Source organism: Heloderma suspectum, chromosome 10 (genome assembly GCF_057233095.1).
Source record: "Heloderma suspectum isolate Gila_16-S chromosome 10, 16-S_ref, whole genome shotgun sequence".
NCBI classification, from domain to species: Eukaryota; Metazoa; Chordata; class Lepidosauria; order Squamata; family Helodermatidae; genus Heloderma; species Heloderma suspectum.
In genome coordinates this window covers 37,714,077-37,739,846 of record NC_139467.1, presented here as the reverse complement: position 1 = coordinate 37,739,846, position 25,770 = coordinate 37,714,077, and the positions used below count along the sequence as shown (strand labels likewise).

The 25,770-nt window shown below is 48.7% G+C and overlaps 2 protein-coding genes across 3 annotated transcripts in view; both read right to left on the bottom strand.

Annotated features, from left to right (window-relative positions):
- Positions 1 to 8,677: 8,677 nt before the first annotated feature.
- LOC146338153 (platelet-activating factor receptor-like) lies at positions 8,678 to 9,682 on the bottom strand. Its single transcript, XM_084816015.1, has one exon. The coding sequence runs from the start codon at positions 9,680 to 9,682 to the stop codon at positions 8,678 to 8,680; it is 1,005 nt and encodes a 334-aa protein (XP_084672141.1).
- Positions 9,677 to 25,770, bottom strand: part of TMEM35B (transmembrane protein 35B) — a 29,940-nt gene continuing 13,846 nt past the window's right edge. The window contains exon 4 of one of the 2 annotated variants that reach the window (XM_084816019.1): positions 9,677 to 9,692. The gene's annotated coding sequence lies outside the window, so the exon portion shown is untranslated. Of the gene's footprint in view, positions 9,693 to 20,812; positions 25,070 to 25,770 lie in introns of those variants that run through there. The other variant, XM_084816018.1, reaches the window with a different exon arrangement.

Sequence of the window (25,770 nt, the reverse complement as noted above, 5' to 3'; positions counted from 1 at the left end):
ACCTCCTGCCTGATGGATGCTGGGAAATCACACAGGTAAGCGAGGCGCCATTTGGAGCTCCCCGAACCAACAGCCTTGAGGGCGCAAGGAGGACGTGATACTGAAATGGATCCAGCGGCCACCGTCCATCCCTCAACAGCAGGATTTTAACGTAACTTCTGTACTGAAGGATTCCGAGTGACCAACAAGCACAAAAGCTAAGGCTGGTTGGGATACTTTTATTTTTTAATCGTAGAATTGTAAATTTTAATCATAAAATTGTAGCACTATTATTATTTATTAAAAATCTTTATGAACCACCCTTTGGCCCACAAGGTCCCACAGGGTGATATTCAATTGTAAAGCAACTGCAAATTTAAAACAACCACTAGAAAGAGACTCAGAGGATATTTAGCCAACACCTCAGCTCTGAGTCTGTTTCTGCCACTGTGCCAAAAATTTACACAGTCGCCTTTCTTTCTTTCTTTCTTTCTTTCTTCTTTCTTCTTTCTTTCTTTCTTTCTTTTCCTTCCTTCCTTCCTTCCTTCCTTCCTCTTTCTTTCTTTCTTTCTTTCTTTCCAGATAAATGCTTGGTTGCTCCTCTTTTTCACCACATGGGGGTGCATTTATGCAACAAGAAACCATTAGGGATCTCTCTCTTTCTCCAGGAGGAAATTTCTCTGTACAACTTAATTATCGTGCAAATTCGTTATTTAAGGCTGCAATCCTAAACTCACTTACCTGGGAGTAAATTCCATTGAACGAACTGGGACTTGCTTCTGAGTGAACCCACTTAGGGTTATGCTTTAACGTTGCAATCCTGTACATGCTTACCTGAAAGTAAGCTCCATTGAATTCAATGGCACATTTAAAGGAAACAGTCCTTAATTATTATTTTTTTAAGGAGCCCATACGATCATCTTTCTCCGGACAACAGACTAATGCAGCTACCACTCTGGAAACTTTTCCAAAGGGTTCTCCAAACTGTTCCCATTTTAAAATAAAATTCTGGAGAAGAATGAACATTGGAATTGCTTTTCAACTGTGGGATTTGCTTTCCAACCAGTTGCCCTGAGTGGGCAAAAACATTACACAAACAAGAATATACAAATTTAAGGTGCAATCCTATGCATATTTAGACAGAAAAAGGTCCTACAATTCCCAGCATGCCCCAGCCAGCCATGCTGGCTGGGGCATGCTGAGCATTATAGGATGTTTTTCTGTCTAAATTGTAGAATTATAGGACTTTTTTCTGTCTAAATATGCATAGGATTGCACCTAGTGAAATTATTTTGTTCTCTGATGACTCTTTCCTTCCACATGGTGTGCTCTGTCTGCTTTTCTTCACGGTGCCCTCCCACCCTCTGGCCTCCATCCTGCGCATAGAGGGCTGTGTGAGAGAGTAAATACAATTGCAACATGTAAGAGAAAGTGTGGATCAGACTCAAACGTTTTTAGAAATTATTTTGTCAGCTATTGCTATGAAAGTGACCGTAAGATCTTTTTTTAAAGCACACACACACACATCCCAAACAGCCTTAGATTCTATGGGCACAGCAAACAGAAGTTCTCTTGCTGAAGCCCTATTGAAATGAATGGGGACTGTGCAGTCATTTCAATGGGGATTGCCCCAAATCTTCTCACCCTCTGGCTCACCTTTGTCCTATCAGAGGAAAGAATTCTATCACAACCTCATGTCTTAGTCACTTGTTGAAAACAGGTGGATCTCAGGGGCTTCTCCTAGGAAGCAGGGCCTCTCAGTCTGAGATCTGTCTGGAGCTAGAGGCACACAGGGACCGTGACCCACACTGCCTCCTCCTCGGCTTGGCGGCCAGCCTGTCTTCTCAATGCCATGCCAGGGAACCCAGAGACGGTATACTCTTGAGCTCAGCCTCCGTCCACAACTTAGTTCTTAGCAATGTGCCTGGAAGCAGAAGCCTTCCACTCGTAAGACAAACAGAATACTGTACAGTAACCGTTCCATGTGGTTCCATTTTTATTGTAACAAACTTAGCCGTAATGGAAATAATAACAATTATAACAATAATGATAATAATTAAAACATTGCTCTTTGATTACTCCGGACCCAGGGCATTGCTTGGGAGCCACGCCGAGGGCCTGGTCAACCTTCGAAATCTCGCCTCTGCTTTCTTATTTGTGATCTTCTATGCAGGGAAAGGGAAGTTGTGCCATGAGCTTGGGGAAGGTTGGCGGACTCCCTAAACAACACCATGGATAACTGCTTAGAACAAGGGTGTGGAACCTCTTTCAACCCATGGGCCAGATTCAATTTCAGAGAAGCTCTCGGGGGCCACATTCCAGCAGTGGGTGGGGCCAAAGGCACAGGGGGTGGAGTTAAAGGCAAAAGGAGCGGGGCCCAAAAAATACCAGCATATTGTAGCTTAAAGCTCTGACTGCCAGTGACGTAGGCCTCAGGACGGGCGTTTCTAACTTGCCAGCTAAAATGCCAACAATATTTAGCTTAAAGCTTTTACTGCCAGTAACTAATGGCTTAGGAGAGACATTTCAACCTTTTAGAATGGGAGAAAAAATATGCAAAAGTTGGGAAACTGACAAATGATCAGTGGCCAGGAAAAGGGGCATATTTATTTATTTATTTAAAATGTTTTTTGGCCTCCTTTCAGGGCAGAAGCACTCCCAAGGCAGCTTACAGTCTGGGGGGATTTGGCATAAGCATGTCCTGAAGAAAGCCCCTGCTCCTCAGTTGGATCAGGGCCTCTTGGGGGAGAGATGGAAGATTGTTATCTTCACAGGATTATCTATTTTCTTTATTTTTAATCCACCCAATAACAGACATTATCTGGGCAGATTACAAAAAAGAAGAAGAAACCCTCACAGAATAAAATACAAAACAAAACAGCTAGCACGGGAATAAATATAAAATCTATAAAAACAACCACAAAAGCTAAAAACTAAACTCTAAAATGCCTGGGAGAAAAGAAAAGACTTTACCTGCCAGCGGAAAGAGAACTATGTAGGCACTGGGCGAGCCTTGCAGGGGAGTTCATTTCATAAGTGAGGTGCCACAAACTAGAAGGCCCTCTCTCTCTTGTTGCCACCTGCCTCATTTCTTTCAGTGTGGGAACCCAGAGCAGGGTCTCCAAAGATGACTTAAGGGTCCGAGCAGGTACGTATGGGAGGAGACATTCCTTTAGAGATGAGCAAAGGGCTGGATGCGCCTGATCTCGTCTGATCTCGGAAGCTAAGCAGGGCCAGCCCTGGTTAGTACTTGAATGGGAGACCGCCTGGGAATCAGGCTTCCTGCACTGAGCAGGAGGTTGAACTTGATGGTCTTGTAGGCCCCTCCCAGCCCTATGATTCTATACTCCGGTCCCAAGCCGTTTGGAGCTTTGCAGGTCCACACAACACTTTGAGCTGGGCCAGAAACGGACTGGAGCCCAGTGCCGCTGATGAAGCACTGGCATCACGTTGACCTCCAACTGTCCCCACTTAACAGTGAAATGTCTTATTTTCTAGAGCCGATCCTGGCCGTATCTTGCCCTTATTTAAACATTTTAGGATGCATCAGTTTGACTTCCACTGCAGTAGTAAACTGACCATAAAAACGCAAATGTGGTATGGACGGTTGGCTACCATACCTCACTTCAGAAGCCAGCACCGGACAGACCATTGCAGAGTTAACAAATGTCTACAGTTAGAGCCACCAGCTTCTCCACCGCCCCTCACAGCTGTGCCTTTCACCGTGCCTTGGATCCACAGCAATTAGCAGGCGGTAAGATTTCTCCCCTCCATGCGGCGATCCCGACATAGTTCAAAGGCACAACACACGGAAAGGGCTGGTTCAAAAGTTGGCGACCCTCCATACAGCAGCTGGTGTTGAGCTTTCAGCAGTTTCTCGTAGTGGAAGGGGCAGGGGAAGTAGGTGGCCATTTATGAATCGCCAAAAAAAGGGGCCAAAGGGGACACTGATTTGCATAACATTTGCGTATACTTATGTATACATATAGGTAATATTTAGAAATTATTTAATTTAAATAGAAATACAGTGCATTGCACCACAGTGCGGATGACTGTGACAAGGTGACCCACATGCCTTCCTGTTCTGTCTGCCATCCAAGTGCTAACCGTGTACGGGCAACAGTTCTTCTGGTTCTTTATCTTTAAAACTAGACTTGGACATGACAACCCTTCAAATATGTGGGGCTGCCTTGGAAAATGGTCTGGAAACTTCAGCTGGTCTAAAACAGGGCAGCAAGATTGTTAACAGTTACTGGCCAACGAGCTCATATTACGCCTGTACTTTTCCAGCTGCACTGGCTGCCAGTCCATTTCCAGGCCCAATTCAAAGTGCTGGTATTAACATTCAAAGCCCTTAACGGCTTGGGGCCAGGTTACCTGAAGGATCGCCTCCTCCCATGTGTGCCTGCCTAGGGGTGAGTGGATGACTTACCCGGTTCCAGTCCGGGGCATCTGCTGTGGGGGGGAGGCTATCTGTCTCTCCCCCCCAGGAATCCTCCCCAGCCAGCCAGAGCCAGACTTCCGGCCGCTGCTGTCGCTCTGCAGACGCAAATGGAGGCCATTTGCGCTGCCATTTGCGCCCCTGCTCTTTGCAATGATAGGCCACATAAGTATTTACATAGCCTATCACAGCCTAAGGCACAGACACAAATGGCGGCCACTACGATGGCCGCCATTTGCAGCCGCAGCAGCCCAGCAGCAGCCAGAAGACGACCCGGAGCCGCCGCCGCCAGGTAGGTAGCTAGCTCTGTTCCGGGGGGATTTCGGGGGGTGGCAGGGGGGTAGTTCATTCCGCCATGGACTCCGGGGGGCCGGAATCCGGCCTCACTGGAGTCCATGGCAGAATTCTCCAACATCCCTATGCTTAAGATCATCCTCAGCAGCCCTTCTCCGTGAGCCCCTGCCAAAGGAAGTGAGGTGGGTGGCTACTAGGAGGAGGGCCTTTTCTGCGGTATCACCCCGGCTGTGGAATGAGCTCCCTAGTGAGGTTCGCCTGGCACCTATGTTGCATTCCTTCCGGCGCCACGTAAAGAGCTTTTTATTTTCCCAGGCATTTTAGTTTAGTTTTCTAGACTTTTAGCTTTGCTGTTTTAAATCTGTATTTTAAATCCCTGTATTGCTGCTAGGTTTTATTCTGGTTTTATTTTGGTTGTATCGTTATACTGTGGTTTTAATGTTTTATATATTTTATATCGTTTTATTGTGTGCTGTTTGGTTTTAATTTTTGTGAACCGCCCAGAGAGCTTTGGCTATTGGGCGGTATAGAAATGAAATAAATAAATAATAAAAATAGAGGACACCTTCAAATAGAGGACTATCCTCTTTAAAAGAAGACTCATGACCACCCTATCAGGGGTCCAAGGGATACCAAACCCAAACCATTCGTGTTGCTAGGTCACTACCGAGAACCTAGGTCTGCTCTGTACCTTTAAGCCCTCTGATGTATCAGGAGACAAGGCAGCTATGTTAACTGTCCGGGTGCTAACAGGTGATGCACAACAGTTCTGATGGTTCTTTATCTTTAAACTGGAATTGATCAGGGCAGCCCTTCAAACAGAGGCTGGCCCTCTGGAAAAGTGGGCTCAAGGGCCCAGTCTACATTAGCAACACATGACATGGTCGCCACCCCTCAGCAACCACGCAGCTTCCCTCTCAAAAAGGCGCATTCTCATAAAGTCCTTTTAGTGCGTCTTTTTTCCTTAAACGCGGCTTCCACGCGGTTCCACTGCAGTGTGCCCCATTCCCCAAAATTAAATTCTTCATACTGGGCATGCCTAGGGGTGTGTCTGTGACCTGGCTGTGACCTGGTCAAGGAATGGGGCCATCCCTTTCCCCACCCCCCATTCCTTTTTCTTCCTCATTGGCAGCAGCCGCTTTGGGCACAGGCTTCTCTTCCCACTTAGCACTATTATGCAGTAGTGCTATTTGGCTGCTGGCCTTTCCTGTTTATTTTTACTTTGCACTACAACGTTGCTACTTCACAGTCCTGTAATCGCACAGTTGTGCTATGTCACATTAGTGCGATAGTCAGAATTGAATTGTACAGGAGCAGTAACTCATGTGGGGAGCAGGGCTTCAATACTGCTGATTCACAGTCCTGTAATCACACAATTGTGCAATGTCGCATTAGCGTGCTATGGTAATGACTGTGGGCAGCAGGGCTTCAATGTTGCTGCTTCAGAGACCTGGTGGATGCAAGGGGAAAGGTGAACTATGGGATGTAATTCATCTCTTCCATTAAATTTCCCTGAGCAGGGGGGCATTGAAAGGGGCAGGGAGCAAGCCTCTCTCATTTGCTGAGCAGCGCCTGTGCAGTTTATGCCATTCAGTTCGACGCACTGGACTCCTCCCACCCCCGAAGTATGGCGGCTTCAAGCGCTGTTTGACCCATGAAAGCGGGTTTTTAAGTAGCGCATACTCCGCTTTTCTTGCTTCGCCTGCTGCTGACAGACCAAAGCAATTTCATGAACATCGGGATTTAACCAGAAAACACTTCTGATACTGATTCCACGTAGATTGGGCCATAGCCACCCTAAGTGGGGGTGATCGAGTGAAGCTTGATGGGAGAATAGAGGTGTTAAACATACATGACAGCATCTATAATTGCATCTGTGACATGTTGGAGAGGATGACGGGATTGGCCTTTCTTCAGTGAGTGAATCAAGCCAATGTGTCTACTTGATGGGCAAGGCAACACTGAAAGCTAAAGAAGCAAACTGGGGCTCATTTTCCAAAGTCAGTCCAGGAAGGTAAGCTTAGGGGAGAGAAGTAAAAGCCAAATGACAACCCTTTGCTATGGACCTGAGTGTGTGTGTGTGTGTGTGTGTGTGTGTGTGTTTTTAATGGATATACAGATGTAGAAAATGGAGGGAGGAAAGTGACTCCCGCTCTAGCATTGGCTGCCTGAATCAATCATTTCATCTTCCACAGTCCTTTCTGCTGAGATGTCATCTGCTTCATCTTTAGGGCAAATAGGACATCAATTCCCCCCCTCCTCTCTCTCTCTCTCTCTCTCTCTCACACACACACACACACACACACACACACGGGGAAAAAAAACCCTCTGTCTAGCATTGTCCTGAGAAGCGACTGGATGGTTTCAGTAGCATCCTTTTCACACTTTCACTTGGAGTCCGTGTGGTGTGATCTTTCTATGAAGGTCCAGCAAGGATGTGACTAGACCCATAGAGCCCCTAGCCAAAGGGAGAAGGACATTTAGGAGGGAATTGAGGCTTATGTTGCTTTTTCAAAAGATAAAAAGACCAAACACACTTAGGGCGCAATCCTATGCATGTTTGGACAGAAAAAAGTCCCACAACTCCCAGCATCCCCCAGCCAGCATGGCTGCAGGACTTTTTTCTGTCCAAACATGCATAGGATTGTGCCCTTAGGGAGGAAAAGAGCTGTAATGCAGTGGTAGAACCCCTGCTGTACATGCTGAAGGTCCCGGGTTCAATCCCCGGCATCTCCAGGGGGGCAAGAAAAGACTCCCGTTTCATACCCTGGAGAATCCCTTCCAGTCAGTGTAGGCTGACCTTCCCCAACCAGGTGAGGGCACCAGGCTGGGGAAAGCTGTGCCGAGACATACTGTTCCAACCGATTCTCCTCTTGACTGAGCCTCTTTCCATGATCAGCCCTTTCTCTGCTTCCTCTCAGCCTCCTTTCTTTCATTCCTGCTTTTGCCTCCCATTCCCAAGGGTATCCGCCGTTGCCATGGCGCCCTGGTTTCCACTGGGCCTTATTGCCAGGCAAGTCCTTCCAGCCCCTCTGAGCCACTTGTCAGCTGCTGACCTCTGCCCCTTGGTGGTAGAACGTCTCCACACCGAGCACCAGAGTGATGCAGTGGCCAGAGCTACACCTTACGCTAGTGGTCAACAACTAGAGTGCCCTCACTCAGATCCAGTCAATGCAGAGAGGGCACATCCCAGCCCCACAACCCCTGTACACCCATTTGCCAATTGATAGATGGAAAAGTCCTCAAGTAAGCGGCCTATTGCCAACCACTTTCTTTTTAGAGCGGCCTTCCAGGAACGCTATTTCTTGAGGAGGACTTGGCAGCTGTGACAAGGCAAACGGCCACACAGATGCTGTTTTCCAGCAGCTTCTGAATGATTCTTTTAACATGCACCAGTCGTGGATCGTTTGATTGGACCAACCCTCCTCATCAGCCAATACGCTCCCTTCACACACGTCAGCCACAACGGCCACTTACAAATCGCCAAAATGGAGGACAAAAGAAGACACAGCTCTGCATAACATCTGCATATGTTAATTTATACATATAGATATAGATTTAGGAATCATTATTATAATTTAAATAGAAATACATTAAATCTCACCATACTGGGGAAGACTGTGACCAGGTGACCTGTGTGCCTACCTGTTCAATCTGCTGTTCAGGTGTTAACTGTGGATTGGTAACAGTTCTGATTGTTCTTGATCTTTAAACTGGAATTGGACCAGACAGCCTTCAAATGGAAGACACTCTTCTGTAAAAGAGGACACCTGGCCACCATAATTTCAACCAATGTGGATCAGACAGGAAGAGAGTTCTGACAAGTAACTCAACATGGTTGCTACTTACAATACACTATCCAATCAAATGAGGTCTTTCTGTCCATAAGTAATTTCCAGTCAAGTCCAGAAGACAGAAGGAAAAATTGAAAAGGGTAGTGGATGGACACCGTCTTTACCCTTGCTATGAGGAGGTTAAGGAAGATGACCTAATATTGGGTGGAAATCTGCTTTCTGAGGGTGGCGGCAGAGGTGGCGGTGGTGGCGATGGGAGTGGGTGGCAGCGGGTGACCTTTCGCACCATCGCCCACAAATCCGTCCGGAAGCGCTTGATGGAGAAACAATAGATGAGCGGGTCAATGCAGCTGTTGAGGCTCAGGAGAGCCACACTGAGCATATGCAGGTTGTCCAGAAAGGACGGAGGGCAGCACACAGAACCAGGCATCCGGTCAGCTACCCAGGGAACCAGGGAGAGGTGATAGGGGGCCACGCAGACCACAAACACCAACAGCATGCCCAGGGCCATGGCGCGTGCCCGCCGCCGGTGTCCGCCTTGACAGGCGCCAGCTGCAGCGGAGAGAGACCTCATGATGGACAGGTAGGCCCCTAACACGACCAGGAAGGAGGCGGCAAACAAAACCACCATGGCGTAGGCATAGCTCCTCCGGCCCGAGTGTTGCTCGAAGCACTTCAGGGTGATGGATTCGGCCTGGTGGGTCTGCTGGGTAACCAAGGAGGGAATGGCACAGGCTAAGCACAACACCCAGGCCACCGTGCAGGCCACAAATGCTCCCTGGGGCTTGTTCAAGGTCAGGTCCAGCTTGGCCACCGTACAGTAGCGGTTGAGGCTGATGAGTGTCATGAAGGCCATGGCGCTGTAGGTAGCCAAATAATAAGTGGCCCCGGCCAGGCGGCAGAAGGCTTCCGGCAGCTCCCAGTGCCCCTCCGCCAGGTAGTAAGGGATCCAGAATGGCAGGGTGAGGTTGAAGAAGATGTCCGCCAGCGTGAGATTGATGAGGTAGATGCGGATGGCCTTCCTCACCCGCCCACTCTGCAGGAAGACGAGCAAGGCCGCCAGGTTGCCTGGCAACCCCACACACAACACCAGGCAGTAGACGGCTGGCACCAGGATGAACTGCATGGGGTCGTTAAGCCGGCATCGGCCACCCGCGATGGTGGAGTTGTTCATCCCAGCGCTGCTGAAAGACAGGGAGGGAGGGAGCATCAGGCCAAAAGGAAAGCAGAAGTGGCGAGAAACAAGGGAGATGGAGAAAATGGCCCGCCAGTTCGTGGGTCTTTATGGACGGGGGGACGCAACAGTGAGCAGGTAGGAAATGGGAGAGGGTAGGTAGATTGACAGACAGGACAGCTTGGATGGATGGACAAGACACTCTGTGGATGAGTGGACACTGCAAGTAAGATGAGTGGTCAAGACAGACAGATGATAGACAGATGATAGAGATTATTTAAAATTAGTCCAGAGACCATTTACATTTCTTCACAAATAAAAGGAAAATGCACTTGCTGGGAGGGTGAGAGGGTGGAGAAAGTGAGAAGGCAGTTTGGGTGAATAGACAAGACATTTCTTGGCTGGGAGGGCCAAATGGTTTTAAGGCAGCATCCTGGGAATTGCAGCCCGACACCTCCAGAGGGCACCAGGACAGGGAAGGCTGTTTTAGGGTGTGGACGGGCTCAAAGATGGACTGAAGATGCAAAACATGAATGGCCACACCAGACAAGAGAGGGTGTGTGCAAAGAGACAGGCAGGTCGGAGGACGCCTAGCTAGCAGAGCTGCACACACACACATACATGCCAGTAATCCCCAGCTGGGGCCAGAAAGGTCCAATCAAAGGAAAAGCCGGCTCGCATTCCAGAGAGTCTGAGCCTCTCCTCCCAGCCCGCTAACTCTCTGCCTCCTCTTCCGAGGCTTGGAAGTTCCTTGTGTGGCACAGCTGCAAGGAGACGCCTCCAAGAGCTGCCACCCTTTACTGGAGACATGGCTCCTGGCTCCAGCCAGCAGCTGCAGGGGCTTAGCACCATTAGGCCCCTGTGCCAGAATGTCTCCCCAGCCGCCAACGCAGTTCACCTGTTCTAATCCCAGGCTCCCTTGCCAAGCCAGAGCGCAGCTGAGGAAAGCGGCCCTGCTGCTGGCCAAAGCCTTGTCTCTTCTTCTTTCCCCCGCATCAGGCAGGGAGACTTTACCCCCTTGGCTGGGAAAGAAACTCCAAGACATTGCTCAGAACCTACAGAAGTTAGTGAGAGGTTTATTTTCCTGGGGAAATTGGGGGAAATGAGGAGCTCTTGAATTTGAATCCTTGGAGGTCAAATTCTAACCAGATCCACAGAAAAAAGATTACATATATTTTTAAATAATTGTCTTGCTCTATATCATCATCACCATCATCATTAAATGTATATCTCTCCTTTCTGCCAAAAACATCTAACAATAACAGTACAGATCAAAAACAAAATCCTAATTAAAACATAACATAAAAACAGATCCACTATGATTAAGTCTGGATTATGGGTGTACGGACTGTGTAAAATCCGCTCCATCTCTGGTTAGACAATTGTCAGGCACCTTTTGTTCCATCGTCCGCTCAGAGACGGATGAGAATTTTTTTCATCATGTGGAAAAACACAAATAATTCCATAAGCGGTTTCATAACAATTTACATAATTTACCTTAGTACATAACATTTAGCATATTGTCCCCCATTCAACTTTTCCTAAGCAGAAACATGCATGTTTTCCTACGAATAAAGAGGCGTAAATTGGGGGAAGTAAAAAAAAAATCCAAAAATCCACAGACTCCACGCAGCCTGAGGGGGGCACTCCTCAGCAGATTCCGCAGGTCAGATTCTTAAAAATCTGAGCTTGTTTTAGTCCATCTAGAACTTCTCCAGCATCCCTAGTCTGGATCCAGGTCAATAAATAAAATAAAGTAAATAAATAATTTGGGGACATGACCACAAGAGGTGGAGGTGGTGGTGGCCCCTGGTATACATGGCCTTAAGAGGGGATTCAGCACATTCATGGAAGAGAAGCCAATCCATGGCTATTAGTGATAAGCTGCATGGAACCTCATTGGTCAAGGGCAGGATACCCCTCAATACCAGATGCTGGGGGACAACAGGAGGAGCAGTTGGTTACCTCCATGCCCTGATTTTAGACTTCCTAGAGGCCTCTGGTTGGCTGCTGTATGAAACAGGAAGCTGGCCAAGGTGAACCTTTGGCCTGATCCAGTATAGAACCTCAGGCACAAGGGCCAAATCCAAACTGCCTGCAGTTCCAAACCCATCCCCCTGGGCTCCCCAGATAGACACAGCCCCTGACCCTGACCCTGAACCCTTTCCTCTGACCACCAGTCGCTTAGTGTTTCCCAGATTTTGCTCAGTTTTCCCCCATTCTAAAAGGCTGAAATGCCTCTTCTGAGGCTGAGTTACTGGCATAAAGAGCTTTAAGCTAAAATATGCTGGTATTTGGGGTTCCACCCCCTTTGGCCTTTGGCCACCCCACCACTGGAGTGCAGCCCCCAAGAGCTTCTTCAAAATGGAATTCAGCCCTCGAGCTGAAAGAGGTTCAACAGCCCTGTTCTATACAGCCTAATCCAACCCATAGAGGGAAATGTAAGTGTGTCCTCAACGAGAGCTGAATCACGGGCACGGTCTTTAATTTCACCAAGGACAACATCAAGCTTGTCTTGTCTGTTGGGGGGGAAGGGAGGGGGAGAGTTTATTTATTTTATCGAGAAAGACATTTCTATATGGCCTTTTGGCCTAACAAGGGCCACCAGGGCAATTTACAGAACGAAACATCACCAAACCAAATGAGAAAAGTACTAAGCTGATGTTTTCACCAAGCCATCCTCCACAATTCCTAGGTCCCTTTCCTGGTGAGTCACCGACAGCTCAGACCCCATCAATGTACATGTAAAGTTTGGATTTTTTGCCCCAGTATCCATCACTTTGCACTTGACGTGCTTCCAGCAATGCCAATCAAAAGACATTGTGCAGCTCTTGTATTTTTCTTTCTTAGGGTGCAATCCTATGCATATTTAGACAGAAAAAAGTCCGACAACTCCCAGCATTCCCCAGCCAGCATGGGATTGCGATTGCATGGCAAAAGCCTTGACTAGAAGCATCCTTGCTTACACTAAACTGCATTTGCCATTTTAATGGCCGTTGCTCCAGCCTGGAGGATCCTTTTGGAGCTCTTCACTTTCCTATTTAGTTCAAAGCACCCCCGTCCTATGAGGAAAGTAGGGCTGTGCACCGCTTCGGCTCAAGGCCCGAACCCTGAGTCGAAGCGGGCTGCTTTGGCCTGTTTCAGGCCCCTTCCAAGGTGAAGTGGAGGGGGCACGAAGCAAACTGGAGCAGGCCAGGGGTTCTTCGAAGCGCTCGCTGTGCTTCGGGGCTTCAGCACCCTGGCCCAGCTGTGCCAGCACCAGCTCCTAACCTGAGGCAACTCACAGGAGTCGCCGCTTCCGTCGTCTCCATCGCCACCCGCCGCCGCCTCCTCTGCCTCCTCTGCCTCCACTAATTGCTGCTGCTGCCGTCATCACTGCTGCCCACCGCCGCCAGCTCCTGAGCCCTGGTGGAGCACCAGCTCTTTTGGGTGGGAGTCGCCATTTTAAAAACGGAGACTCCCTGTAATAAAAGCCGGCGCATGTTCAGGGCTCAGGAACTGGCGGTGGTGGGCAGTGGCAATGGCAGCGGCAGCGGAGGAGGAGGAGCAGGCGGCAGAGGCAGCAGCCCAGGTAAGGACCTGGGGGGTTGCGCAGGGGCGTTGGGGGGGCCTGAAGCAGGGTTCGGCCATCCGAATCCCGCTTCGGGGCCGAGTCAGGTTGGGGGGGCCAATCAGCTCGAGCCAAATCAGGCCCGCCTCCAAAGCCACAAAGCAGCTTCCAAGTCGGATCGGGGGGTCCCTGCACAGCCTAGAGGAGAGCTTGAGTGGGTTGGGTACGTTTAACCTGGACGAAACACAATGCTGAGTCGATACGTTCGCTTATCTTCAAATATCTGAAGGTCTGTCACATAGATGATGGAGCAAATTTGTTTTCTGTTGCTCGACAGGGTACGACCCGAAATTACAAGAAATTCAGATTACAAGAAAGAGAATGTTGACGAAACATTAGAAAGAACTTCCTAACGGTATGAGCTGTGCGGTTTGACAATGGGACAGGTGGCCTTGGAAAGGGGTGGATTTTCCTTTCTTGGAGGTTTTTAAGCAGAGGCTGGATGGCCACCTATTAGGGGTGCTGTAACAGTGGACTTCCTGCATTGGAAAGAGTTTGGACTACATATCCTTTCAATTCACTTCCCATTGTATGACGGCCTCTCTGACACACACACACACACACACACAATGTTCTTAATTCCCAAACCCCTGTTTCTCTTACATTGTCCACCTGAAGTCCACGAAGGGTGTTTTATCGTGCCATCTTCCTGCCTCATTCACAGAGGCTCTGGGCTTTGTCTTTCACTTGCATCCCTCCCATGTTTTCATTCATCTTTTCTCTTTCCACAAAAAAAATTCCATTAAGCAGGAAAAGATGGAATAGCTCCACAATGTCTTCTGACTGACGGAGCTAGGAGCTGCCCATCTGGAAGCACCCTAAGAGATGGTTTGCATCTGTATTACCATAACTACCAGGGTCACCCTCAAGGGTAGGCATGGTTGGGCACCTGCCAAGGGCTCACACCCCAGCAGGGGCCCACTGGCAAGACCCCCCCTGGCAGTGGTGTCGTGGAGGCAGGGCTCACAGGGACACAGCCCCAGCACTTTTTAATTAGCAGGGACTCTGATGTCATCTGCCACCCCCCTCAGAATGCCCTGTTCCCTCTGAGCTTAGCTGCGATCTTCACTGCAGCTGTGGGGAATGAATTTTCCAAGCAACAATATATTGTTCCATGTTGGAATGCAAAGTCTTTGGGATGACTTGGTCTGGAAGGGGCAATTAAGACCTCTTTGCTTTACCAAAGACGTGCTCCTGGCGGAGATGAAAACTCCTGGAACTGGAGTTGATATGGATCCACACAGCTGCCTGAAATGTTTGGACTGCCCTTGGAGACGGTCACGATGAGCTCCCACCTTTCCAAATTGCCACTACACCACTGCCCCCAGACTTGCTCCTCCTCTTCACCACTGCAGCCTGCTTGTTCGCCCACCTCTTGCTCTGGCCCAGACAACGGTGGTGTAAAGGGGAACAGCATATGCCATGGCCTACTTGCTACTGAGAAAGAGGCTGAAGAGTAATGGCAGCTGGTGACAATGGCTGTGAGAAGGCAGATTCATGGAGCGAGGGGGCCCATTGAGGATGTCTTGCCCAAGGGCCCTCAGAAACCTAGAGCTACCATCGATAGCTACACAGGTCTTTGCTGTGTGATGTGGGGAGGTCCAGAGTTCCAAACACACCAAGCATATGTGCCAGAGGCTGCTGCTAATCACATCTTCTGGCGGGGGGGGGGGTCCACCACACTCCCCAAACCCTGTGGGGTGCAAGTCCATCCTTCATTATTGTGACAGGGCACAATCCAGAGTTAGGATTTAGCATGCTTCATTCCGCATTGGAACAGGGCCCAAGTGTTTTCACCAATAACCCAGTTTTGTGTGTAGCAGCCCGTGGAGGCTGGTGGCTCCGATGTCAGTGGGGCAGTGAATCCGCTCCGGGTTTCAGTCAGAACTCTAAAGGAGCGATAGCTCCTTTAGAGTTCTGACTGGTTCTGATTGAAACCCAGGGCGGATTCACCGCCCCACTGACATCAGAGCCACCAGCCTCCACTATGTGCGCACGCACACACAACACATTCAACTGCACATATACCTCTCTGAGGCAATCATAGACATCATCTGTTTTCACTTGAACATCGTTTGCACACCACCCGCTTCACTTTCCATCCCAACCCTTCTTGAGGATTGGGCGGTTTGTTCATTGTTTATCTGCAGCTCATACTTTTTCAAAAGTTTAAAATCGAAATATTTATTCATTCATTTCATTTCTATGCCACCCAATAGCTGAAGTTCTCTGGGCAGTCCAGAAGAAATAAAACCTAGTCTGAATTAGTCCCGGTCCAGTCACTGGATCTTAGGATTGCCAACATTTTTAAATGGGACCTACTCCTGTGCTTTTAACAGCGGCCTGAGTTGCAGAAAATAAACAAGTGGAGATTAATTTATTTTTTCTGACATAGAATAGAATTATAGAATCATAGGATTGGAAGGGGCCTGCAAGACCATCGAGTCCAACCCCCTGCTCAATGCAGGAAGCCTGATTCCCAGGCAGAATCCCATCTAAGTAGTAACCAGGGCAGACCTTGCTTAGTTTCCGAGCTCAGACCAGATTGGGCGCATCCAGCCCTTTGCTCACTTCTAGAGATACAGTAAGTGATAGGGAAAAGCTCCACCTGTGGATTTCTGGGAATCAAGATGCTATTACTGGGAATGAAGCAGGCACCATTTTTAAAGGAAAGGTTGGCAGCTCGCTTGGTTCTATTGCACAGAAATGGATTCAAGGAGAGAATCGAGACGTTTCTCAGAGCGAAATTGGTCCTAAGTCAGTTCAGTCCTCATTCTTACCTAGCAAATACAGCCAGAATCCCTTGGAGGGTGGCAGTGTGTCTTGATGTCTGTGTACGGCAAGTGCCTGCCTCCAGCAACCCCAACTGCACATAGACTAGAAACCCACTCAAAAGTCGAATAGGCCAGCTACAAAACGACTCATTTTCTGTGGTTATTTATCACAACTGAGTCATTTTGGCATCAGCTGGGGATACACTCCAGGGATAAAGCAGGCAGGTGGGAAACAGTTGTCGTTATGTTCATAAAAGAAGTAAAACCCAGCCTCAACCGCAAAAGGGTAGCGGGGGGGGGGGGGGCAGTGGCTCAGCATGTGGAAAACCAGGGTCATGGAAGCTACCCCTTCAAAGCAACTGTGTGGGTCACCACAGGGAAGGGGGGAACTCCCATTACAAAGGGTTAATTGATGAGTTGATCAAAGTCTTTAAAAGCCCCCCCCGGGGGGGGGGAGGGATTCATTCACTGGCGTGTGTGTGTGCAGCATCTCAGGTTCAGGAGTAAGAGCTGCTTCTCTAGGTCCAGAAAAGCACCTTTGAGCCCAAATGGTAACAGTACATTCTGAACAACAGTCTCCTAGAGCAGCTTGCATAAGACCAGTCGCAAACAAAACTGGGACACAAAGAAGGACACAAAAGGATAGAGGGACAGGGAGGGGAAAGGAAAACAAACTCCCACACCAGTCCTTCAAGCAGGGGTGGGCCACTTCCATGGATTGGGGGGCCACATTGGCCACTCCGGAACCTGAACAAGGTGTGTCCTTCCCCCGCTGCTGCTAGAAGTGGGTGCCACTGCCAGAATCACAGCAATTCTACGGAGAAACAAGGTGCCCCAAGAACATGCGCCTTGTTTCCCAGCAGAATCCAGTTTTTAACAGCCTGCCAAACAGCTAGAATCAGGGGGAGGGGTGGAATTCAAGTGGGTGGGAGCACTCCTTTTCTCTCTCCCTCTCTGTCACCCCTTTCTCCCTATCTCTCTCCTTTTCTCTCTGTCACCCCCTTTTCTCTCTCCCTCTCCCTCTCCCTCTGTCACCCCCTTTTCTCTCTCCATCTGTCTCTCCTTCTCCCTCTCTGTCACCCCTTTCTCCATCTCTCCCTCCCCTTTTCTCCCTCTTGTCACCCCGTTTTCTCTCTCCATCTTTCTCTCCTTCTCCCTCTCTGTCACATCCTTTTCGCTCTCCCCCTGCCCCCAGTCTCCCTCTCTTCCTTCCCACCCAGCAGGCTCCTGAGGAAGAGACAGATTGCTCTTGCTAGAAGTCTAAACGGATTGCTTGTAGAGGGCTTTTGACATTAGGCCAAGGGCTACAGGTTGCACACCCCTGACTTAGCCAGCATTGCCTACTCTGGGTGGCAACAGCTCTCCAGTTATCAGGAAGAGACAGGACTTTCCCATCACCTGCTACCTAACCTTAAAAAAAAAAAAGACTAGCGATGCCAAGGGTTGAATCTGGGGCTTTCTACAAGCAAAGCTTATGCTCTACCACTAAGCTACAGTCCCTCCTCCAGGTCTTCTGCAATGATGCCTGCTCAAAAGCGTGGGCATCCAAACAAACCATCTTCCTGCACAACAATTGTTTTACCCATATGCAAATGTATGCACATGTAAGCAATTAATTATTCTGTTCATTATGATGAATCAACTCTGGCTGCAATTCTAGACACACTTTCCTTGGTGTAAGCCCCATTGAACTTAGTGGAGCTTACTTCTGAGTAGACATGCATATGAATGCCTGTAAAATGTCTTTAATCGGGTGCCAAACCCAGAAGAAAAGAATTTAGGAGCTTGGGGGGTAGGTGGAGACAACTGCGGCAGGTCCTTATAGGATTTCATAAATGAGTGAGTGGTGTAAATAGAGAGAATATGGATGACAGAAGGCAGCATGAAGGTTAAGAAGGCAGAGAGGCAAGAAAAAGAAAATATAGCGAAAGGAGGAGGGAGTATAGGCCTCGATCCTCCCAACCTAGTATCCTTGGGAACCGTAGTTTTACAAAAAGGCTGGGGATCTCTAACAAGAAATTCTCAGCATCGTGATGAAATTACAGGGTTCCGTGGAGAAAGCCATGGGAGGCTGCAAACATTTCAAATTTGCTTTAAACTGGTTTCAACCCCACTTCAAACCTGTTTAAATGCAGAATGCCGATGCACCCACAGCAATCGGGGGTGGAGATGGCATGGGCTTTGTAAAAGAAGGATGCTAACAGGTCTTTCTGGACCATCCGATACCACTGTGCAAGCCTCTGTACCAAAGTGAAGAACCCAAATGCACAATCGTATCGGATGTCTACTCAGCTGTTGATTTCCATTGATTTCAGCGAGGCTTACCCCCAGGTAAGACGGCATTGAATTGCAGCCCAAGACCAGTGCTTTTTATACTATACGAAATGTCAGCTACCACGATAAACCTCCCTCCAGCCCAGGAGAGACACAGACCTGGTCCTTGTAGGATCCCACTTCACCTCATCTGACCCTTCTGAAAACCTTGCCAAACCCAAGTGTTTGCCACCTGCCACCCCAAGAAGAGACCTCCGAACCACACTGAGGCAGTTCTGAGTAACACTCTTACCCTTCTCCCAAGGTGGCCTGCATCCCTGCTCTCACGATGGGTGTCTCCGAAGGAGTGCTGCAGTTTGCTCTTGCTCTCTCTGATGTCTGTGTCTGCTTTCCTCCACCCCCTGTGGCGTCTCTGTCTCTTCCCCCTCCCCCCCACCACATGTCAGAGGTTAATCCTTGCAATTGTGCAGAGCAAGCAGCTGGCAGGGGGACCGTGCACCTGTGCATGTATGTAATGCTGGTTTCCCCAAAGGAAAGAGAATCAGAGGGTCGTAAGCGGGGGGAACCAGGAGGCCATCAAGACCCACCCCACATTCCAAGCCCCACCTGCCTCCCACATATTGATCCACAGAGCAAAGGGGGCCAAAAGAGGAACTCCGCTTCATCAGGCTGCTTGCAGAGCAGAGAGCTGCAGATGGCTCACGGAAGCGAGCCAAGACACATGTTATTTCCAAAGAGAAAAGTATATCTTGTGAGCTCGTCTGGACAGGAAGCAGGTTTTCCCTCCCCAAATTATATATATATATATATATATATATATATATATATATATATATACACACACATACACACACACACACACACACACACATAGTGCCTTACAAAGCACCACACACATATTGAAATAGCATCCAAGTGAGCAAAAAATATGGCCAAGATCGCTTCCTTCTTTTGTCTCTCCTGTTATCTCCCAACAATCAGTTTCATGGGATGACCCCGGGTCCTAGATTATGAGAGAGGAAGAAAAACTTCTCCCTACCCACTTTCTCCACACCATGCATGATTTTATACATCTCAGTCATTTCGTCCTATTGCCCTTTTTCCTAAACTAAACAGCCCCAAATGTCTTTTTGCCTTTCCTCATAGGGGAGGTACACCTCTACGACCTGCTCCTTACTTTCTGCATGAAGAGGATGATCACAAATCTCTATGCTTCCCCGCTCCCAAAAGTGAGGGTGACTCTTTTCTAATACTGTAATGGTGCAACCCTATGCATGTTAAGACAGACAGAAGTCCTACAACTCCCAGCATGCCCCAGCCAACCATGCTGGTAGTTGTAGGACTTTTTTCTGTCTAAACATGCATAGGATTGCAGCTATTAGGACACATTTATAACAGTATTCACAACCAACACTCCCAAAATCTTCTGCCTTTGCAAAGAAATTGTGAATATCTTCCACAGCAGATCTTTACATCTTGCTGAATTTTTTTGTCTTTCTCTTTCCTCTGCCTACCCCACTCCCGCCCCACCCCACATGGCGAGATCTGAAATGACACCTCTAGGAATGCATTTGGTTCCTCCCCCCCACATACACTCCCCACCCCCACCCCAGTTGCTCCCATCTTAGCAGTACTTGCATTACAGGGTTGTCTGGGAGCATTTGGCCAGAGCTGAGCACAAAGAATGAGGACAGGATGTGAATCAGCCCCAGGGAAAAGATATCTGCTAACAAAAGCATTCTGGCCACCCACCCACTGTATCCTGCGAGGTCTAACGGTGCCTGAAAAGCTGGATAACCAACATGTGGGATCCCAGCAAGGGTAGCTCGTTTTATTTATACACAGACACAGACAGCGAGAGGCGCACGCACACGCACGCACATCTCTTGGCAAGCTGAACAGATTAGGGCTGTACATTTTGGCATTTTTCTGGTCTTCCCTCCCTCTCCCTCCCCTAAAAGGAAGGATACCGTCTCTTGGTCAAAGATGAAACAAGTTTTTATCAGTCCCTGGGAAAAGAGGATCCAGGTAGATGTTAGGGATGGAAACCTGATCCAAGGAGCATTACCACTCTGGAGGCTGGTGGCTCCGATTTTGATGGGGCTGTGAATCCATTCTGGGTTTTAGTCAGAACCGGCCATAACTCTACAGGAGCTATCCAAGGTACTGAACCGTAGCCCCAAAATAGGTTCCCCATAATAGGTGCTGAACCCTAGCCCCAAAATGAAACAGCGCCTTCTAGTGTCTGTTTTAATAGTGTAACAATCTGACTTAAATAAATAGTTCATTATTTCCAGATCTTTTTGAGATAGAATAACCAGGAAATACCTCTGGATGTGCCCTGGACACTGACGACATCATGAAAAGGTCCCACAAACTTCCGCGAGTGAGCAATCTCACAGCAGGATAAAAGCTCCGCATGAAGAAGTCCTCAGGCTTTCATGTAACTGGATGGTAGATGGTGGGCTGCATACAGCATAGAAAGAAAAGTGCCAGATGCAGCGGGGACCTGCTGGCGGTTGCACCCTCATTAGCTCAGGAACGTTGAACCTCTTTCTGTCTGAGGGCCAAATTCTATTGCAGAGATGCTCTTGGCTGCCGCATTCCAGTAGTGCTTGGGGCCGAAGGTAAAAGGGGCAATGCCAAAATAAGCCCCAAATGCACGTTTTAAACGTAAAGCTTTTCCTGCCAGTAGCTAAGCCTTCAGAGAGGCATTTCAAGCTTTTAGAATAGGGGAAACCCCGCCCAGTCACCAGGGAGCCCCACAATGATTGGTGGTTGGGGAGAGGGACTGAGGCCAGGGAACAGCGACTGGCTGCCCGGGGAACCCCAGAAGGGCCAGGCTGAGACCCCAGAGGGCTTGGGATCCCAGGCCTGAGCATCTCCACTCCTGCATTACTGGAAGGACGCGCGCAAGCTACGCCTAGCCGAATGAAGCTGCAGTGAGCGATGCAACAGCTCGTGGAAGCAGAGTCCACTTAATGGATTTGACGCTTCCACGAGGATGAAAACAGCATCTCTGCAAGCAGGAGCAGCTTTGTGCTAGTTGGCAGAATAACACCATTCAATACAACCCAGTCTGTACAACAGAGGAAAGCTAAAATGCAACGGTACAGTTAGGGCGCAACCCTAACTAGATAAGCAGCCGCTTCCAACCTTTGGACCGCTTATCCAAAGCAAGGCTGGAGAGGCGCAGGGGATCGTTCCCTCCACACCTCTCCTGCCATGCTATTTTTCACTAGACAGCCTTCCGACCAGGAGAGGAAGCCGCCACGCAACACATTGGATGTGTCGTACACGCAGCTCCGCTCTACCCGCCCTGCAATGCCCCCCAGCCCCACCCCTTTTCAGTCGCTCCATGCTCATCTTCCGAACGTGGAGGAAAGCGCGGACAAAAGGAGCAGTCAGTTTTCCAGGAACCTGTCAGGGTGGAAACTGAGCCCATAGAGCCCAGAGAAGTTCTGATTCTGAGGAGGAACAGCAATCCACTCATCTCTCACAAGCACAGCAGCCGGCAGAGATTCCTCCTGCCAGCATTCCTGGGATAGTGACCCTGGCAGTGAGAGAGCGCTGGAGGGGGGCTTCCTGGACACTCGGCGCAGATGCAGGGAGCGACGAGCGATGGAGGGCAGAAAGGAGACGTAGCTCCCGTTTGGCACGCAAACAACAGTCATGTCCCGAGGACCCACGGGAAAGAGGGAGAATCTCTCCCTAGCCCATAAGTTCAGGGTCTTCCCGTGGTTCTCCTTCAAACGGGGACCAACTGCCTTACCTGGAGCTTAGGCTACTCTGCTATCTTTCCCCAGTGCTGTTCCTTGGTTCGTCCCTAGTGATTAGTATCTGAAAGAGTCATTAAGTAATAAAGGAATAAAATCTCGGAAAGAATTCATCGTCTGTGTCCCGAGTTGGCTATTGGTGGGGACTGCAAGAGGCACCTAGGGCGCTCCTGACAGAACCGACCAGGCTCCAAGGTCAATTCCCGGAAATGAGCATATCCTATGGCCCGCTAGACAGTGTCTAGCGGGCCATTAGATTGCTCTCTCCAGCAATTGTACATTCTGGACTTAATGGCTCTGCACTGGGGCGGGGGCGAAGCTTTGGATGGGAGAGTGTATTACTTCACTTACTTTAAATGTGAAGCAGACGACATGCAACAAGGTACCTTATTCCCCACCCACCCCCACCTCGATTCCATAATTTAAAACTGGGGCATTCTTCGTGCGTTAGAGGGAGAGGCAACCCTAATTTTAAAATTTAAAAAGAAAGACTCTGAGTATGTCCAGAGTTATTTAAATTCATAACTCATCATGGTAGCATCGTGACAACAGACTGCCTACATAGTCTCCCTCCCCCGTCACAAAACATCCTACAATGACATCTACAAATGCAGCTGTTTTAAATTCTTTCACATTTTTATACATTAAAGATTTTATATTATGCTTTTATCATGTTGTATTTTATGGTTCTATTTTTTGTGAGCCACCCAGGGAGGCTTAACTGTTGGGTGGTACAGAAGAGAGAGAGGAAGGAAGGAAGGAAGGAAGGAAGGAAGGAAGGAAGGAAGGAAGGAAGGAAGGAATCTAAACTCTTGCCTGCAAAGCCCTCTATGCTCTTTGCGTTTGTAGCTATAATGCCCCAGAAAATGGAAGTTCAGTTAGGTCATCATGATTAACCTGCACGCTCAAGTAGGTCATAACTAGAGATGGGTGAACTTATCCCGAGTGAATTTATTTACTCGGAAAGTAACAATGTTGTCCATGTGGTTCTCCTTTAATACGAAGTCTCATTCCATGTAAACGTTTTTGCACATGCACATCGAAGTGCATCTTGAGAGCTGTCGTTTTGAATCACGTCATACGGCATGATGTCATGCGTCAACACTAGCCCCTCTCTGATTGTTTTCACGTGGCCTGCCTGCATGATGATGTCATGTGATGTTTACCTGCTGTCGCTGATCGCCGGTATGAAGATGGACTGCAGAGTGCTTCTCTTCCTGGGAGCCACAGCTGTGGTGGTGGCAATGAGGGAAGCAGCTTGTGGGACTGCTTCAAGTAAGGGGGGCGGGGGTCTTGGTGGTAGGACAACTGAAAATTTGGAGTGGGGAAGAATCTGTGTACCACTTCACTGCACATGCTCCAAACCTTGCAGTCAGTTCTAAATAAAGGGTAAAATCCAACCTAAGTGCTACTTAGAGGAGACCCATTGATATGAACAGGACTTAAGTTGGTCATGGCTAACTCAAGTTCCATGCATTTCAATAGGTCTACTCTAAGTAGGCTAGACTTTACCCATACTAGCGAATTCGTAATGCATCAATCCAAGCTCACTACTAAGGTGAATACAGGCAGATGAGTTTAGGAGCTCAGGCATGCCTTGTCCTTAGAGTCTTGGTAAAGATACTTTTCTTTTAATCTCACCAGTTTGGCTTCTGGGAAATGAATGTGACTGTCCATGGTTCCACAACAGCCATTTTATGAATGGGCAAGCCACCCTGTGCAGCCATTTTGTGAGAGCATCCACTACACATTCCCAAAGTTCCAAATGTGCCCACCAACCCAAAACATTTGTGGGGCCCTGTCCTAAGGTCTTCTCCAGCAACTCTAGCTGTGGTGGGAGGATTCATATCTCACAGTCACCATTCTTCATTGCTCATATTTTTACTAGCCAACAGCAATGTACACAATAACGGTGATGGCAGCTTTATGGGCCTTTGCTGCAGAGCTTTATGTGCCATGTATATTATAAGTGGATTGTCTTAATGATTAATGCCTGCATCGCTCTTGACATATTGTGTACTCTATATCAACTTCTTCTGGCTTTTGTTATGACCGACAGGGTCTGCCCAAATGCATTCTGTCTGAATGGATTATTCCTTCTGCTCCAAACCTTCACAGCAAGTACAGACCAGGATCTTGGTCAGCAAAGAAACAGGGGCAGAAATCGAGGGCTCCGAGTTCGAGTGTGCAATAGATTCTAGACTGCAAGAATTCGCTGCAAAACCCCAGATGTACTTATTTATTTATTAAAATTTATACCCCCACCTTCCCGCTGCAAACAGTGCTCCTGATGGCTAAAAACAATTACAAGATAATTAAAACATAATTAAACTTATAATTAAAACATAAAAGCAAATCAGTTAGAAGCATATCAATAAAAAAGTAAACACTCACCAGTTAAAACCTAATTTAGCGAACAAGGCGGCTTAAAAGCCGAATGCTTGTCTAAGTAAAAAGGTGGCAGAAGGACATCAGAGAAGGAGCTAGCCTTGCCTCCCTGGACAGAGAGTTCCAGATCCTGGAAGCAGCCACCAAAAAGGCCCTCTCTCGGATTCCCACCAAGCATGTCTCCAAAGGTGGGACAGAGATCTGGCAACAATTATCGACGCCTTGGTTACATCATGGTTGGACTGCTGCAATGCGCTCTGCGTGGGGCTACCTTTGAAGAGCATCCAGAAGCTTCCACTGGTGCATTGGTGCCACCCTGCCCTGGCTTACCCCTCTATTCTCTGTCCCCATCACCATCAGAGAAACATTATCTCATCCTTGGTACCAAGGTAGACATGGTTGGGCACCTGCCAAAGGCCCAAACCCCAGCAGGGGCCCACTGACAAGAGCCCCCTGGACTTGCTCCTTCTCATCACCGTTTCAACCTGCTTGTTCACCTGCCTCTTGCTCTGGTGGTGGTGAGGAACAGCAGATGCTAGTGCCTTCTTACTCACTGGTTCTCTGCCTGTCAAGAAAGCGAGTGGTAGCAATGATGAGAAAGAAGAGACAACTCGGGGGGGGGGGGGATTAAGGGTGCCTTGCCCAAAGGCCCTCAGAAACTTGGACCCAGCACCGCCTGGCCCTCTCCAGCACCACAGAGAGATGTCCCATCCGTCCATAGGATTGCCAGGCTGCAACTTCGAGATTTCCATTTTACTTTTAATCCCTGTGCTACCACCCAAACTTCCTGCCCTAGGTCTTTACTTCTCTTCCCCTTCCCAGACTGATAAAACAAAACTCCGGTTTCTGTCTTTCTCCACCACATAGAAGGGGTGAGTGAACAAGTGGGTGAGAGATGTAGCAACAGCGACGTCTCCCAATGTAATGGGAGGATCACAGAAGCCGAGTTGAAAGGCACCTTGAGGGTTATCTAGTCCACCCCCTGGTCGATGCAGGATGCCATGACAGCATCCCTTGCAGATGGCCTGGGCACAGCCTGGACTTAAATGCCTCCAGCGAAGGAGTACCCAACCCACTTCCCAGGTCATCTGTTTCACTATCAAACAGCTCTTCATGTTAGGAAGTTCCTACTGTGCCGCTGAAATCTGCTTCCCTGCAATTTCCACCCATTTGTTAGCGTCCTGCCCTCTGGAGCAACAGAGAACACATCTACTCCATCTCCTGAGCGAAAGCAAGTCAGATAGCTGAAGACAGCTATCATGTCTC

Bases quoted from the DNA above. Each gene is read 5' to 3' on its own strand.
- LOC146338153 (XM_084816015.1), bottom strand. From the start codon at position 9,682: ATGAACAACTCCACCATCGCGGGTGGCCGATGCCGGCTTAACGACCCC.